General features: G+C 44.7%; 2 protein-coding genes across 2 annotated transcripts; one reads left to right on the plus strand and one right to left on the minus strand.

Annotated features, from left to right (window-relative positions):
* Positions 1–358: 358 nt before the first annotated feature.
* LOC6551620 (glutamine synthetase 2 cytoplasmic) lies at positions 359–6,079 on the minus strand. Its single transcript, XM_001977087.3, has 5 exons — positions 5,917–6,079; positions 5,592–5,776; positions 1,470–1,810; positions 1,178–1,369; positions 359–1,115 (listed from the first exon to the last, which is right to left on the minus strand). The coding sequence occupies exons 2-5, from the start codon at positions 5,773–5,775 to the stop codon at positions 723–725; spliced, it is 1,110 nt and encodes a 369-aa protein (XP_001977123.1). The 5' UTR covers position 5,776; positions 5,917–6,079; the 3' UTR covers positions 359–722.
* Positions 6,080–12,638: 6,559 nt separating this feature from the next.
* LOC6551621 (odorant receptor 10a) lies at positions 12,639–14,105 on the plus strand. The gene is made up of 5 exons (XM_001977088.2): positions 12,639–13,171; positions 13,229–13,416; positions 13,475–13,764; positions 13,820–13,972; positions 14,040–14,105. The coding sequence occupies exons 1-5, from the start codon at positions 12,639–12,641 to the stop codon at positions 14,088–14,090; spliced, it is 1,215 nt and encodes a 404-aa protein (XP_001977124.1). The 3' UTR covers positions 14,091–14,105.
* Positions 14,106–14,111: the final 6 nt, after the last annotated feature.

The following is a 14,111-nucleotide window of genomic DNA, read 5'->3' on the forward strand; positions in this document are numbered from 1 at the left end:
ATATTGCCATTATAAAATCCGCACGTGCCGGCGACTCAGGAGAAACAAAGTCTAGATGTTCGCTGGAATACTAAGTATTCGTTCTATAAAGTAAAATGGCCTAAACAGAAGATATCTGGCGATAAGGCGTAATTGCTTCCAAGTAAGAGTATAAGTGTATATCGCCAACCAGTTGGAGAAAATCCCCACTTTGTATTGTGTATTTTTTTTTATTTTTTAGTGCATTACTTAACTAGAGAGTATATGTATGTAGTTTAGGATTAAAGTAAATTATTTAATATCATTAACAAGTAGGGGGCTGGGTTTTTTTTTCGGGGTCTCAGGGAATTGTTTGATACTAGAGCTTTGTTTTCTTTTCTTTTTTTTTTTTCTTCGTGGGGATGTCTTTTTTGGGTTCTGCTCCTCTTCACTTCATCGCTGACCATATTAGTATATTTGATTGGTCAAAAAAAAAAAAACTCACTAAAACCTAGATAACAGCAGCTACAAAAAAAAGAAAAAAAACGTTGGAAATGTCAGCAAGAGGAGGCTGCCTTAGGATTCTAGTTCGGTTGTGGGAAATACGTTGGGTAAAAACTAAGCCTACGTTATGCATATAACTTTGCGTTCGGTGTTCAGGTGATCGGGTGTTCGTGGGTCAGTGGATCAGTGGATCAGAAGGTGGTTTAACAACAAGTTATAAATCGATAACAACAAAATTTGCACATAGATGTGTCCGCGTCCTATTCGTCCAGGCAGATGGTGCGCAAGATGGCCTCCACCACGGAGTAGGGATCGCAGTTGGAGCTGGGCCGGCGATCCTCGAAGTAGCCCTTGCCGTCATCGTTGACGCCGCGGGGAATGCGTATGCTGCATCCGCGATTGGCCACGCCGGCACTGAAATCGTTGATGGAGCTCGTCTCGTGCTTTCCGGTGAGACGACGGGCGTTGTCCTGGCCCTGCTTGGGATCGTAGGCGCGAATGTGCCTCTCGTGGCACTTGGACAGCTTGGCCACCGCCTTCTCGATGTCCCGGATGCCGCCGTCCTCGCGCATCGCCTTCGTGGACACATTGGTGTGGGCACCAGCGCCGTTCCAGTCGCCAGGCATCGGCTTGGGATCCAGAGTGGACACAATCTGTGATGGTTCAATTAAACGGTCACTTTTACTCCACAGAGATCATAGCTAATGAAACCTACGCCAAACTCCTCGGATATGCGGTGCAAGAGGAAACGGGCCATCCAGAGATCATCGCCAATGGAGATGCCCTCGCAGGGTCCCACCTGGAACTCCCACTGGGCGGGCATCACCTCGGCATTGGTGCCGGACACCTTGATGCCGGCGTACAGACAGGCGCGGTAGTGGGCATCCACAATGTCGCGGGCGTAGACCTGAAAGCCATGGCAAATATGTGATTAATGATCCAATTGCGCATACGACCCGTTGGCCTTCAAATGAACTGCTGGTCCTGGTTAGCCAGGTGGAACTTACCTTGTTGGCGCCAACGCCGCAGTAGTAGGGTCCCTGGGGTCCGGGGAAGCCGTTCTTGGGCCAGCCCAACGGATGGCCATCGAAGTCGAGGAAGGTGTACTCCTGCTCAATGCCGAACCAGGGCTTCTCGTGGGCACACTTGTTGGCCACCTCCAGGCAGGTCTTGCGCTTGTTGGTCTCCGTGGGAGTGCCGTCGAACTTGTAGGTGTCGCACATCACCAGGATGTTGTTGCCCCGCCGGAAGGGATCCTTGTAGATGGCCACCGGGTACAGGTAGGTGTCCGAGTTGGATCCCTCCGCCTGGTAGCACGAGCTTCCATCGTAGTTCCAAACTGGTAGCTCTGCAATAGGCAATCAAAATCGAGGGGTTAGTCTATGGCCATTAGTCCACGATGGGGTTAATTTGACAGGGGTGACCTCGTCGCTCACTTAGCATGCGATACCCTCGAATTAACTGTAATTGACGGCAATTGACTTGCGATTGTGGGTTCCATTCGAAAGTTCACATCCCTCTAATGCCAACCCCTATTTTCAAAACCAAAACTAGCTAAAGAACACTTGCATGAAAACTGACAGGTACTTTAAAACAGGTACAGATTAACCACAATTTTGCTATTAACTCAATCATACTTACAAATGAAACTTGATTGCTTAGGCCTTTTATTTGCTTTCTAAATTGTTGCAATAGACTTTAAGCGCCGCAGTGACATTGATTTCCATAGGCTCACATTTAAATAATAGTTACTAATTAAGTCATTTATATAATGTTATTGTACAGTCATTTCATCTTTGCTACCCTTTGTTTATGTAAGTGCAAATTCAAATGAATGAAACAATTGTGCCTATTAGGTTTCAAAACGCAAGCTGAAACCTCTCCCATTTCTGCTTTTCCGAATCTCGCCTTGCATTTTGATGATCCATTACAAAAACAAAATAAAAAAAATAAAAAAAAGTGTGAGAATAGAGAGTATGCATATACTGAGGTGTTGGGTGACAAATGATTGTTTACGCGGCAACCCGTTTGCACAGCGCCTGTTGTTTATTTTAATAAATTGTTAATTCCCCGTATGAAAATAATGCTAATGAAAATATTTCACTTATGCAAATCCTCTGTGGGCGCCAGGGGGGTGCAGTGCAGTGCAGGGGGCGTTCAATTGTTGCAACAGGCGGGGGGTGACCTTGAGCCAGCGTTTTCATTTACAATCTGGTATCTCGTGTTGGTCGTCTCCATCTCCGCTCCCCAGTCCACTTGGTGGTGTGCGTGCGTATCTGTGTGCCACTCGAATTGATAAACAGCTGTAGATTTTTCCACACACACGCAGGCAAAACAACTGGTTCTAAAGGCACGAGTGTCAGTGTGTCACTGTGCCAGCGGCACTACAGTTATTAGCCTTGCTCTCCACCCAGCGCCCAACCGCCCACCGCCCACCACCCACCGCCCACCGCCCACCGACTTCACCTTCTCGCTACTGAACCCCCACAGCTACTGTTGCTATTTGCTTCCGATTTCTGTCCTACACAGAGACAAATAATGCGAAAGGCCGGCTATCACCAGCCGTTATCAGCTATTATCAGTCGTCGGAGATTGCAATCCCGAGATCATTGATCTTGGAACCTGCTGCTTGGGGTCTATAAGGTCACTCACAGTGCATTCATAGTGCCAAATTGATATATCTTAAGTCAAAAAATTAGATGAGAACTTAGTTTTCGCGGTGTAACCCTCTCCAGTTTTGCAAACTGTACTTTCCTACCACCACGTGCCTGCATCTATCGCTTTCGGACTGCCCATCCTTGTAGTGAATGGTAGTTTTGTGAGTCGAGTGTTTATAAATGCAATCGGGCTAAAAAGTTTCCAATTACTATTGATTGCAACTGATATACGCGGACGGGACCACAAAATCGATTGCCCTTTATTGAAAGATTGAAAGAGGCACGCTTCAGCGATTAAATGTCATTTGTTTGGCAATTTTGCTATTATTGAATTCCAGAGCTAAATTATAATTTGAATTTGTCAGAAGGAAAATGCAGTTCCACTCCTTTTTTTGTTTACTCAGTCTTTAATGGGTATAATACTAAGAATCTGTTTGCACTCACACCTACGCTCTATACGCCCGTCCTCTTCCAACGCCCATTGGTTGCGCTTGGTGCGAGTGGGATGGCGCGAGTGTGAGTTTGCTTAATTAGTAATTGTGCACATTAAGGCATTGAATTCTGTTTGTGTTTTGCATTTGCTTACAAGTGCAAGTGGAATAATTAAGGCGACAGGTTCGCGTGCTGATCGCGGGGCTCCACAAAGTTGGGGGCTATTCTCTTGAGTTCAAGCGACAGCTGGCCGTCCTTGTCGCACAGCTGATGGGCTTGCATTACAGTTACAGCTTTGCCAACTAGATATTTTCTAATTTGAATTTAGAATTTCCCAAGCGCAATTCAGGTAATGCTTCTATCTAAGTGCAATGGCTTAATGTGGTTCGATGCGAAATAGACAAAGTTGGTCGAGGCTGATAAACTGATAGGGCTGATTGCTGTTGCTGTTGCTGTTCTGTGTGATAAAATTCACGCTTTTCCGCGTAATTAAAACACTTCAAGCGCGTGTCACAGCCAAAGTTGGAGTGTTCGAAATTACTTTACAATCCCCATAACCCATTACCCATTAGCCGTAAGCCATATCCCCAAAGTGCTTCCTCCGCCACGCCGACCGTAATTGCACATTAAAACGCAATCAATTAACGTCGAGCACAAAAAACTCTTTCAAGTCCATACGGCCGGTTGAAAAGCCCCTTCGCCCCGATCAAATCGCATTATCAGACGCACGAGTCGTGAAAATTCTGTTCTGTTTTTAGACCATAAAGCGTCGCGAGCACTTCCCCAGACGTTCGAACTTCGCAGAGCCCAAGCGAACTTACCGTCGCCAGAATCGTGCCAAGGCAAAGGTCAACCCATCGCCAGGGTTGCCTTTCTTGGGGTTATATAACCCGTGAGAGGGATCAATAAAAACCGCAACCGTCCACCGCCACACAATTTTTTGGGACGTTTATGGGCTAGATTTTCAGACGATCGTAAAATCGCACAGATCTACTTATAGCACATATACAGCCATATAGCATATAGCATATAGCTATTGCGTAGTAATTGCTGCCAAATGCGAATTTAAAGCGATTTGAAGACTGGGAATTCGCAGGCGGAAGATAGTGGATGACATGTACATTTATATAGTTTTTAATTAGGAAATGGGTATTATCTATGCTCAGCTGATAGTAGGAAGCATAGACCTTATGGAAACAATATATATATATATATATTCATAGTAGATAATAAGAGACTTATGATTTATGAGTTTACCCTCTTCAATTATTTGTTTACAGCACTGTGTGAAATTGGAAATGTGCTCAATTAGCTTCTAACTTAAGAGTGTGCCTGTACTTCTGATCATCAAAGGCGACTGACTAATTTAGGCTCATTTTTTTTCTTTTGCTTGCTCATTTTATAGCCAACTCTTATTTTCTGCACTTTCCTGAATGCTTTGAGCTAATTAGCTGATTTTCATTGACTTAAGCTAAACTTAATTGCAATTTTACTAACATTTCAGGTTTTAAGTTCATTCACACGCGACCCATTAAATACCCATTACCATTTGCAGTTGGTTGTAAAACCAACGCGGACCGGCAATTTTAGCGAATTAGCGCCATAAATCTAGCAAACGCCTGAAACGGAGACAGTTTTAAGTCTCTGGACACTTCAGATAAGATTACACTTGCAGAAAATCAAGTATTTCGCACATAAATCAAGTGCGAACGCGACCTATGTTCCGATAACTTGGAAATTATTTAATATTTTTCAAGTACCAGATCAAAGCGCTTTTTAACCAGAAACTAATCGGCAATTTAATTACTGTTCGTTTCAATACGCTGCACTACTCAGTTTTTAATTTATATTTCACATTGGAGTTTCAAGTTCTTGGCAAATATGCCATGTTTTGAATACAACGTTGTTAAAGTGTGGGAATTTCAAATGTTATTTGGAAAAGGCTTGAAAAAGTCTGAAAATCTCTGAAATTCTGATTCTGATTGGATCGCAAACTAAAAACTCCTGAAACACCAATTCCCATTCCGCCCAGCTACTCACCCTTGGGACTCTGGGGAATGAAGTCCAGGGTGCGGTCCTTGCAGCGCAGATCCTCGCCGGTGCCATCGATCCACACGTAGGTGGCCTGGACGATGTTCTCCTGCAGCGGCAGCGAGAGGTAGCGATCGAGGATCGTCTTGTTGATGCGCGCGTTGGGCGAGTCCTCCAGGATCCTAGCGGACATACTGCTCTTGCGATTAGGGCACCCAAAAAAATAATGATACAAATCGAAAGCGGATCAGAAATAAACAATGTTCGTTTGGCACTCGTCCCGTGGGGGGACTTGCCCCTCTCCTATTCGCCGTGTGGAACTTAAGATCTGCACCTGATATATTGAATGCACTTCTGATTGGACTGGCGTTCTGATTGGTGGCGGGACGACGGCTGTCTGCTGCGTCCTTACGCTGGTTGCGATTTGGGTACTGAATGGGATTTGGTGTGCGCGGAAGCGTTACTGGAACACGACTAAGCTGGAGCCCCTTGTTCCAACTCAATTTATAATGACCAACAATAAACAACAAAGCAAAACAAAAGCAACGCGCCCGCTTCGTCCCCTTGTTGTTATTGTTGCAGTTGCTGTCACTGTTCTTGTTGCTCTGGCTCTTGTGTTTGTTGTTGCTGTGACTGTTGTTGTTGTTCTAGACGCCACATACGTGTGTATACACTATACTACGTATACTATAGTTACAGCAAACTAGCCGAGACTGCGACGCCGGCAGCGAAGCGGGCAGCTCGCCATTGAAAACAAAAGCAACAGCTGTTGTCGCAGCGCAGTCGCCGCACGATCGACGCCCCTCTCTCCCTCTCTCCCTGTCCTCCTGTCTCCGTCTCACACGCTCGCTCGCGCCGCCCACCGCCCACCGCCCGCCACCCACTCCCACCCACCGTCTGATTAGACGCTTTGCAGTTTGTCGCCGCTGAGTGTAGCCTGCGTGAGAGCGAGAGCGAGAGCGGGAGAGCTTGAGGGCCGCTCTCCCAATTGGATTCCTGGCTGACGCTTCCGGTAGCACGGAAAAAAATAGTCCAGCACTTTCACTACTAATTTGTTTCCAATTTTAAGGAAGTTCAACTAGATTGCACTTCAAAAATACATGTATCACTCATGGAAGTAGATAAATTTTCAGACCGAAAAAGATGTACACTACTTTGCAGGCCTACTTGTAATCCCAAATGCCCTTTTTGCTTGCTGTGTACATTTACAGTAGCAGGTTGAGTTGCCAAATTGTTTTGTTTATTTTTGATTCACTTTTGATGTGCCAGCGAATGCGTGTAAATGAGTAAAAGCCGCTTATCAGCTGGATCGCCAGCAAATGAGCTGTTAATAGTATTAATTTTTTTATTTGACAAGGACAAGGCCGGTCGGTCTGATGTAATGATGAACAACTTACGCAGAATGCATTTTATTGTGTGTGTGTGTTTTCAATGGTTTGCCGAACTGTGAGTAAAAGCAATTGCACACGCGAACTTTGAACTTGACACTTCTCTTGTTTTGTTTTTCTTTTGCTGTGAGAAGCCTTTGCTCCAATTCCAATTGGGAGTTTCGATCTTCGAGCTGATACAGTGGGCACTTCTTTGGAGCGACTACGCAGATCCAGCGGCGATTGATCCGCTTTTATAGGTTCTCCGATCTCCAATCTCCGATCACTTGGCACTCGGACAACTGGGGGGATATTCGGATGTGTGACTCGATTTTTTGATTATTTTTATGGCGCATAAGGCAAACACGACCATGTGCTAATTAACTTTTCAAGATTCTCACATATTTATTATTATTATTTGGCCGTGTGCTCCGCGGCTAGTCGCGTCGAGAAACGAATGCAAATAAGCCAAAAAGGGAGCGATTCCTTTGGCCCACAAAAGTGGCAGACCCCCGCCGAAGCCCCCTAAAAAAAAGAAACAAAAAAAAGTGCCAACTGCAAATCCTTAACCCGTACGCACACCCAACGCAAAATGTTGGCCATGTTTGCCAGCCGAAGGTGCGAATTCGTTAATTGCAAACGAGTTTTGCACAAAAAGGCTAATTGTTCGCATCGATTTTTACCGCTTCGTCTAGGTGGTAATGCAAACTGACCGGAATTTACAACTTATCAGGGCTGTTTACCATATTTGACAAGCCACTGCCATGTTATAGCTAAAATGCGATTCTCATGGCGTTGTTCCTACTATAGAGGTGCTAGAAAACCGGCCAAGGCATTCTATTCTCTTACCTCACATTGTATCAATTTATTAACTACAATAGCTAATTTGCACCCTTTTTACTACATTTGAATCGCTCAAATGGATATATATAATTCGATAAACTCATTTTCTCCTTGGGTGTAACGCATTCGCCAGTTGATCTAAATTTAAACGCAAACAAAAACGTCTGGACGGGCAGACGGTCAAAAGAAACAACAATTTTACGTATCAAATAAATTGCGACAAGCAACATTTTATTTCAATTTTAAATGCACAATTAACATATTTGCCGGCCAGTCGAAACCGAACATAAAACTCAACAAACAGTCAAACGTGAAATAATTTTCTATTAATCGTCGGCTGCGTCTTCAAATCGGCTCAGAGATGGCAAAAAAATTAGGAATTTGGCTTGAAATGCCCTGAGTACTTCCTTTTCGTTCAAATGAATGCGTAATTTCAGCGATGTATCATTAAATCATTCATAAATCACGTGTCTGAATGTGCTTATCAAAGTTGGTCAACACTGCGTATGAGTGATAAGTCACTTTGAGTTTCTCGCAATTTTGAGTAAATTAATCACAAGCCCTCATTTAATCATTTAAGAGATACTAATGACAATTTTGTAGTTTATAAATAATTCAATTTCGCGAATCAACGCAGACCACAGGGCGTATGCGTAATATTAACGAGATATCTTTAATTAGGCTTTGTTTCAAGGTGTTTCCCTATATGGTTCCCTATGTATATTTAACAGTTGAATTATTGATATAAGTATTTAAATTTTTAATCAAATTAATATTTGCTTCCAAATTTGTTGGCTAGCAATCTTCGGAGAAAATCGGCTAATTTGCCAACTCTGACTATCTGGCTATCACGTGAACTGCGCATGCGTTTTCCATTGCGGTCATCACCCCACTCCGTCCACTGCCCCCCGCCTTTGTCCACCGCCTCCGTGATCCGTCCGTCGATCGTCGTCGTCGTCGTCGTCGTCCGTCTTCTGGTGTTTGCTCGCATTTAACGAGGCTTTTTCACGAGCCTCTCTCTCGCCGGTTGCATTCAAATTGGCTTAGACGACGGGCAGGAATCGCAGGGCCATAAAGCCCGTAAAGCTAAACAAAAATAAAGGAAAAACAGAACGCGAAATACTTTGATCTGCGATAGCGTCTCGAACTTGGCAAGCTGGCCAAGATTACGGGCCCAGGAGGTGGCCCACCGAAAATATCCGGCTAGAAGAAGAGCTAGCGACGCGTGGCTTCGATAAGCGGCGTTCAGTTGGCGGTAAGTAGGTGAAGGCAACGGAAACTATATAGTCTCCCATTTATACACATATATATGACTAATTGATTGGCGCAGACTGTGGTAATTGGGGAATTTGAATTGGCATTACCACTTCTCATATTTCGCATTAATTTCGCCACTTTAATTGGCGATCATCAAGCGACGCAATTTATCATCGAGGCCCAACATCATCGGGCATTTGGTCTATTTTTAGGCCCCGCGTTGGGCGCCAGTTTTCCGACCGACCGGCGTCAGTTCATCGGGGTCACCAGTTCGGTTGGATCCGATTCTGGGCTAGATCCCCGGCGACGGGAAATAGAGATAATACATGAAGTGAGTCTTAATAGTTGGTGTCACATTTCGTATTGTTTCGTTATCTTCACTGTATGATATTTATATTTCATCTTTGCACCCTACTGGACAATTAAATACTGCTACGTTTACATGAGTCCATTCAATGGGATGATGACTAAGAGCAGCTCTGTTTATTATTATTTGTTGTATTACCTGACTATTACGTCTTTAAAATGTTGCAGTTACAGTGAATTCCACGTAATATTCTGGACTCATTATCAGAACCCTAATGGGGGTCACCGAAATATGTGGCGCCATTTTCTAGCAATGATTATCGCTGATCGAGTGGATTTTGTTCTTTTCGCATTAAGTTTCTTCTGTTTGGGTTTTGGCCACTTGAGGACCGTCATAAAGTTGCATAACTCATCGCCCGATGGACGATAGCAGCTGCCAGTCAAAGATTGGAAGTGCCACCAGCTTTAGTGCTTCGATTCGCCGCCGGGAACCCTGAACTTTACCAGTGTTACGTATTTCTAGCCGCTTATCTGGAAAGTCTGCTCTAGCGGATGGGCGTCTGCAGTTCGAAGTGAACAGCAGAATGAGAAAAAAAAACAAAAAAAACCGAATTATAAAATGCGACACTCTTTATGCCCCCAATTGGCGTATAAACTCTATTAAACAATTTATGCTCTAAACTGTCTGAATTGCTTAACTTCTTTATGGCATTCGCACTCGCAGTCGCGTTCGGTTTCAGTTTCGGGACCACACGCTTATTTATTCTATAATAAACTTATCTAATAGTCATGTGCACTATATGCCCGCCGCATTGTTTTTGGCTCTGGGATGTTTGGGGTGCCAGCTCAGTTGGGTTTGCTCTAGTTCGGCTTGTCATACGTCAGCAGAACGGCGTGATCGGATATTCCCTACCCCAAACCTCTGCCCTTGCTCCTCATTTGTGCCGAATTAAGGCGGCTGATACGGGTGACTCTTCCAAACAGTATCAGGCCATCTCAATTGAGCTGAGTGCTGGGAATGCTACCCTCTTTCGCGATCTGTGCAGCTACAGTGAACTCTGGGCTTTGCTAGATCCTTGATAGCATATCACTACTCCTTGTTTGAGCATTTCTAGTAAAGTTCCAATGTCAATGATATCTGATGTAATATATCATATACAATTGCAAGTATTATAAGTATTATTGTTTCAAGCATTTCTAGTAAAGTTCTAATGTCCATGATATCTGATATATTATATCATACTATACAATTGCAAGTATTATAAAAAGTTTTGCCATTTCAATTGTGTCAAGCATTTCTAGTAAAGTTCCAATATCCATGATATCTGATATAATATATCATATACAATTGCAAGTATTATAAGTATTATTGTTTCAAGCAGTTCTAGTAAAGTTCTAATGTCAATGATATATGATATAATATATCATATAATATATCATATATCATATCATTGCAAGTATTATACAAAGTTTTGCCATTTCATTGTTTCTTTCTTTCTTCATTTTAATGACAAGGGAACTGCAAGTTTAAGCTTAGAGTTATTCATTTTGGGGCCTCACTGTACCTGTGTTGCGTGTTAAGCAGTGAGTCTGCGTGTTTAGCGGCTTAGGGGACACCAGTGGCTACCTCAGTCGCTAGGAAGCTGCGATTTGCTGATGCTAAGCCCAGTGAAAAATATGAAAAAAATAAGCAAATGCATATGGAAAAGGGGCAACCACTGACGGCTGGCCAATTGGCGTTGATTCAATTTGCTAGCCATTTGCGGTGCTCGGCACTGCCGCTGCAATTATGCCCATCAAATCTATCCCAATCCCGCGAATCAGGCAATTTACCCATCATCATTACTATCATCCAGTGTTTTAAATCAATTTGATGCCCTTGCAATTGCGAGGGTGGTGGACCCTAAGCTACAAATTGCCCATTAATTCGGCTATTTTATATTATTATACATATTATGAAAGACACTTTTGTTCTTCTTATTCTAATCACCTAACAATTAGATTATATGGCCACACATCCCTCGAGGATATAGCAAATATTTCGATTGTAAGCAGGAGAAGAACCTTTTGAGTGACCTTCTCTGGATCGACTTTCGATGGCGTCGCGGCTTTTTTTTTTTAAATCCAATAAAACACGCAAAAACTAAGAACTAAGATCCAAAAAGCCAACCGAAACCATCGCTGACGTCACCGGGCCGGGAACGTGCGCCGCCAATCTAAGTATACATACTACATAAAAAGTGGTATAAAGGGGTAAAATAACTTGGACTCGTCTGTGGCGTTGACAAAAAAGCTCAATACACCAGTGGTCCCACTCGAGAACCAAACTCAAACGCACAGCGGCGGACAGGTTTGCATGATTTATGACTCCGCAGGTGCGCACAGGTGCGGATTCCACTGGGCGGGAGGTTGAGGTGTTCCCGAACTCCAACTCCAGTACCATCCAGTTCGCCAGCTCGCTTAGCACAGCTACTCAAAGGTAAACTGGTTTCCCTTGGGCTACTGAGGATAATGTTACTCCACTTTTCTGCCAACCAATCCAACCCCTGCATACATCACTGCACTCACCAGAATCACGCGATACAATCAATATAGTTTTATATCCAATCTGCTTTCGATAAGGCCAACTATTACGATGTGGGAGATATTACGCCCCTTATCAATGTGGCTCAAGAAGGTCATCTCTTCGAGTTCTAGCTGCTTAGTATGGGTTGATTGTGATAAAAACTGGCATTTGTTTGCAAACAAAGCAGCAGTTACAAGAAAATTGATGAGATAATCCACTGCAATCGGTGGAAACTCCACTCATCTATAATATTTGAACACTGCCCTAACCATATTCCTGATAATTTCCAATAGATGGTATCCAAAGCCACCCGAATCCGCTCCTGAAACCTCATGCTGTGCGTGAGTGGACTAGAGATTAGTTAAAAACGCACGAATTCGCCGAGTCCGATGTCCGAGTGCCTTAATCTTGATTTGTTTGTATGTTGATTGCTGAAATTAGCGGCTAGCGCTAATTGATGCATTAGCTCTGATTGCGACTCGTTCCCGGCCACTTGGGCCTGTCCTCCAACTGATCCATGTGTACTACGTGGCGCTGCCGAGTCCAAGGAATCGAGTAGGTGCACCACCTGTCGGGGTCACCAAATTGCAAAAGTTGCTGCACAAACTTGGCCAAACTTTCACCGAATAACAAGTCAATTAGCTGGCTGAATAGCGCTACAGCTGCCTATATAAGGAGTATTCCTGGCCAGGATGTGTTTCAAAAGTAGTCTCCACCATGTCTAAGTGGTTTCGCTTTCTGAAGCGCGATCAGCAGCTGGATGTGTACTTCTTCGCAGTGCCCCGTCTGAGTTTGAATATAATGGGCTATTGGCCCATTGGGGATAAATTGCCCAGGAGAGCGCTGATTCACTTCGTGATCCTGGCCATCGGCGTGGCGACGGAACTGCATGCTGGGATGCGTTGTCTAGGCCAACAGCAGATTACCTTGGCACTGGAGACCCTCTGTCCAGCTGGAACCTCGGCGGTCACGCTGCTCAAGATGTTCCTCATGCTGCGCTTTCGCCAGGATCTATCGACCATGTGGCACCGCCTGAGGTGCCTGCTTTTCGATCCCAACTGGAGGCAGTCCGAGCAGCGGGACATCCGGTTGAGGTGCTCGGCCATGGCGGCCCGCATCAACTTCTGGCCCCTGTCGGCCGGATTCTTCACCTGCACCACCTACAACCTGAAGCCGGTCCTGATCGCATTGGTCCTGTGGCTCCAGAATCGTTGCGAGGACTTCGTCTGGTTCACGCCCTTCAATATGACGTGAGATCAGCTAAATTTGTTGTAAAATCGTGACGCACTGAATCCTCCTCCCTTTAGAATGCCCCAAGTGCTGCTCAGCTCTCCTTTCTTTCCCCTGACCTACATATTTACTGCCTACACGGGCTATGTGACCATCTTTATGTTTGGCGGCTGTGATGGCTTCTATTTCGAGTTCTGCGCTCACTTATCGGCGCTTTTCGAAGTGCTCCAGGCGGAGATAGAATCAATCTTTAGGCCCTACAGCGGTGGGTGGTTGGCACAAGTTGCAAGAAAATATTACAATTACTCGATTTATTCTTGAAGATCATCTGGATCTGTCGCCAGTGCAGCTGTATACGTTGGAGCGGAAAATGCGTTCGGTAATCATCAGGCACAATGCCATCATCAATTTGGCCAGATTTTTCCGGGAGCGCTACACCATTATCACCCTGGCCCATTTCGTTTCCGCCGCCATGGTGATTGGATTCAGCATGGTCAATCTCCTCGCGATGGGCAATAATGGGCTGGGAGCCCTGCTCTACGTGGCCTATACCATCGCCGCCTTGAGCCAACTGCTGGTTTACTGCTATGGCGGCACTCTGGTGGCCGAAAGTGTGAGTTCAGATACATTCTATGGCTTTCATCCAGCTTAAACTGCTTGGCTTACAGAGCACGGAGTTGTGCCGAACTATGTTCGCCTGTCCGTGGCAGCTCTTCAAGCCCCAACAACGTCGACTTGTGCAGCTCCTGATCCTCAGATCCCAGCGTCCCATTTCCATGGCAGTGCCATTCTTTTCCCCTTCGTTGGCCACCTTCGCTGCGGTAAGTTTCCTTACCAAAATATTCAACATAACAAATAAAATGGCACCTGCTTTTCAATAATCCGCAGATACTTCACACTTCGGGGTCTATTATTGCGCTGGTCAAGTCCTTTCAGTAAATTTGTAATTTCCCCAATTTT

The sequence above is a fragment of the Drosophila erecta genome, unplaced genomic scaffold (assembly GCF_003286155.1).
Source record: "Drosophila erecta strain 14021-0224.00,06,07 unplaced genomic scaffold, DereRS2 tig00000279-arrow-arrow-pilon, whole genome shotgun sequence".
Lineage (NCBI taxonomy): Eukaryota > Metazoa > Arthropoda > Insecta > Diptera > Drosophilidae > Drosophila > Drosophila erecta.

What these genes read in the sequence shown, in the direction of transcription:
- LOC6551621 (XM_001977088.2), top strand. Translation starts at nt 12,639, where the DNA reads ATGTCTAAGTGGTTTCGCTTTCTGAAGCGCGATCAGCAGCTGGATGTG. An exon ending in AATCTTTAGGCCCTACAGCG is followed by an intron (nt 13,417 to 13,474) that starts GTGGGTGGTTGG and finishes TTATTCTTGAAG; the next exon opens with ATCATCTGGATCTGTCGCCA. An exon ending in GCACTCTGGTGGCCGAAAGT is followed by an intron (nt 13,765 to 13,819) that starts GTGAGTTCAGAT and finishes CTTGGCTTACAG; the next exon opens with AGCACGGAGTTGTGCCGAAC.
- LOC6551620 (XM_001977087.3), bottom strand. Translation starts at nt 5,775, where the DNA reads ATGTCCGCTAGGATCCTGGAGGACTCGCCCAACGCGCGCATCAACAAG. An exon ending in CATTCCCCAGAGTCCCAAGG is followed by an intron (nt 1,811 to 5,591) that starts GTGAGTAGCTGG and finishes TGCCTATTGCAG; the next exon opens with AGCTACCAGTTTGGAACTAC. An exon ending in GCATATCCGAGGAGTTTGGC is followed by an intron (nt 1,116 to 1,177) that starts GTAGGTTTCATT and finishes GAACCATCACAG; the next exon opens with ATTGTGTCCACTCTGGATCC.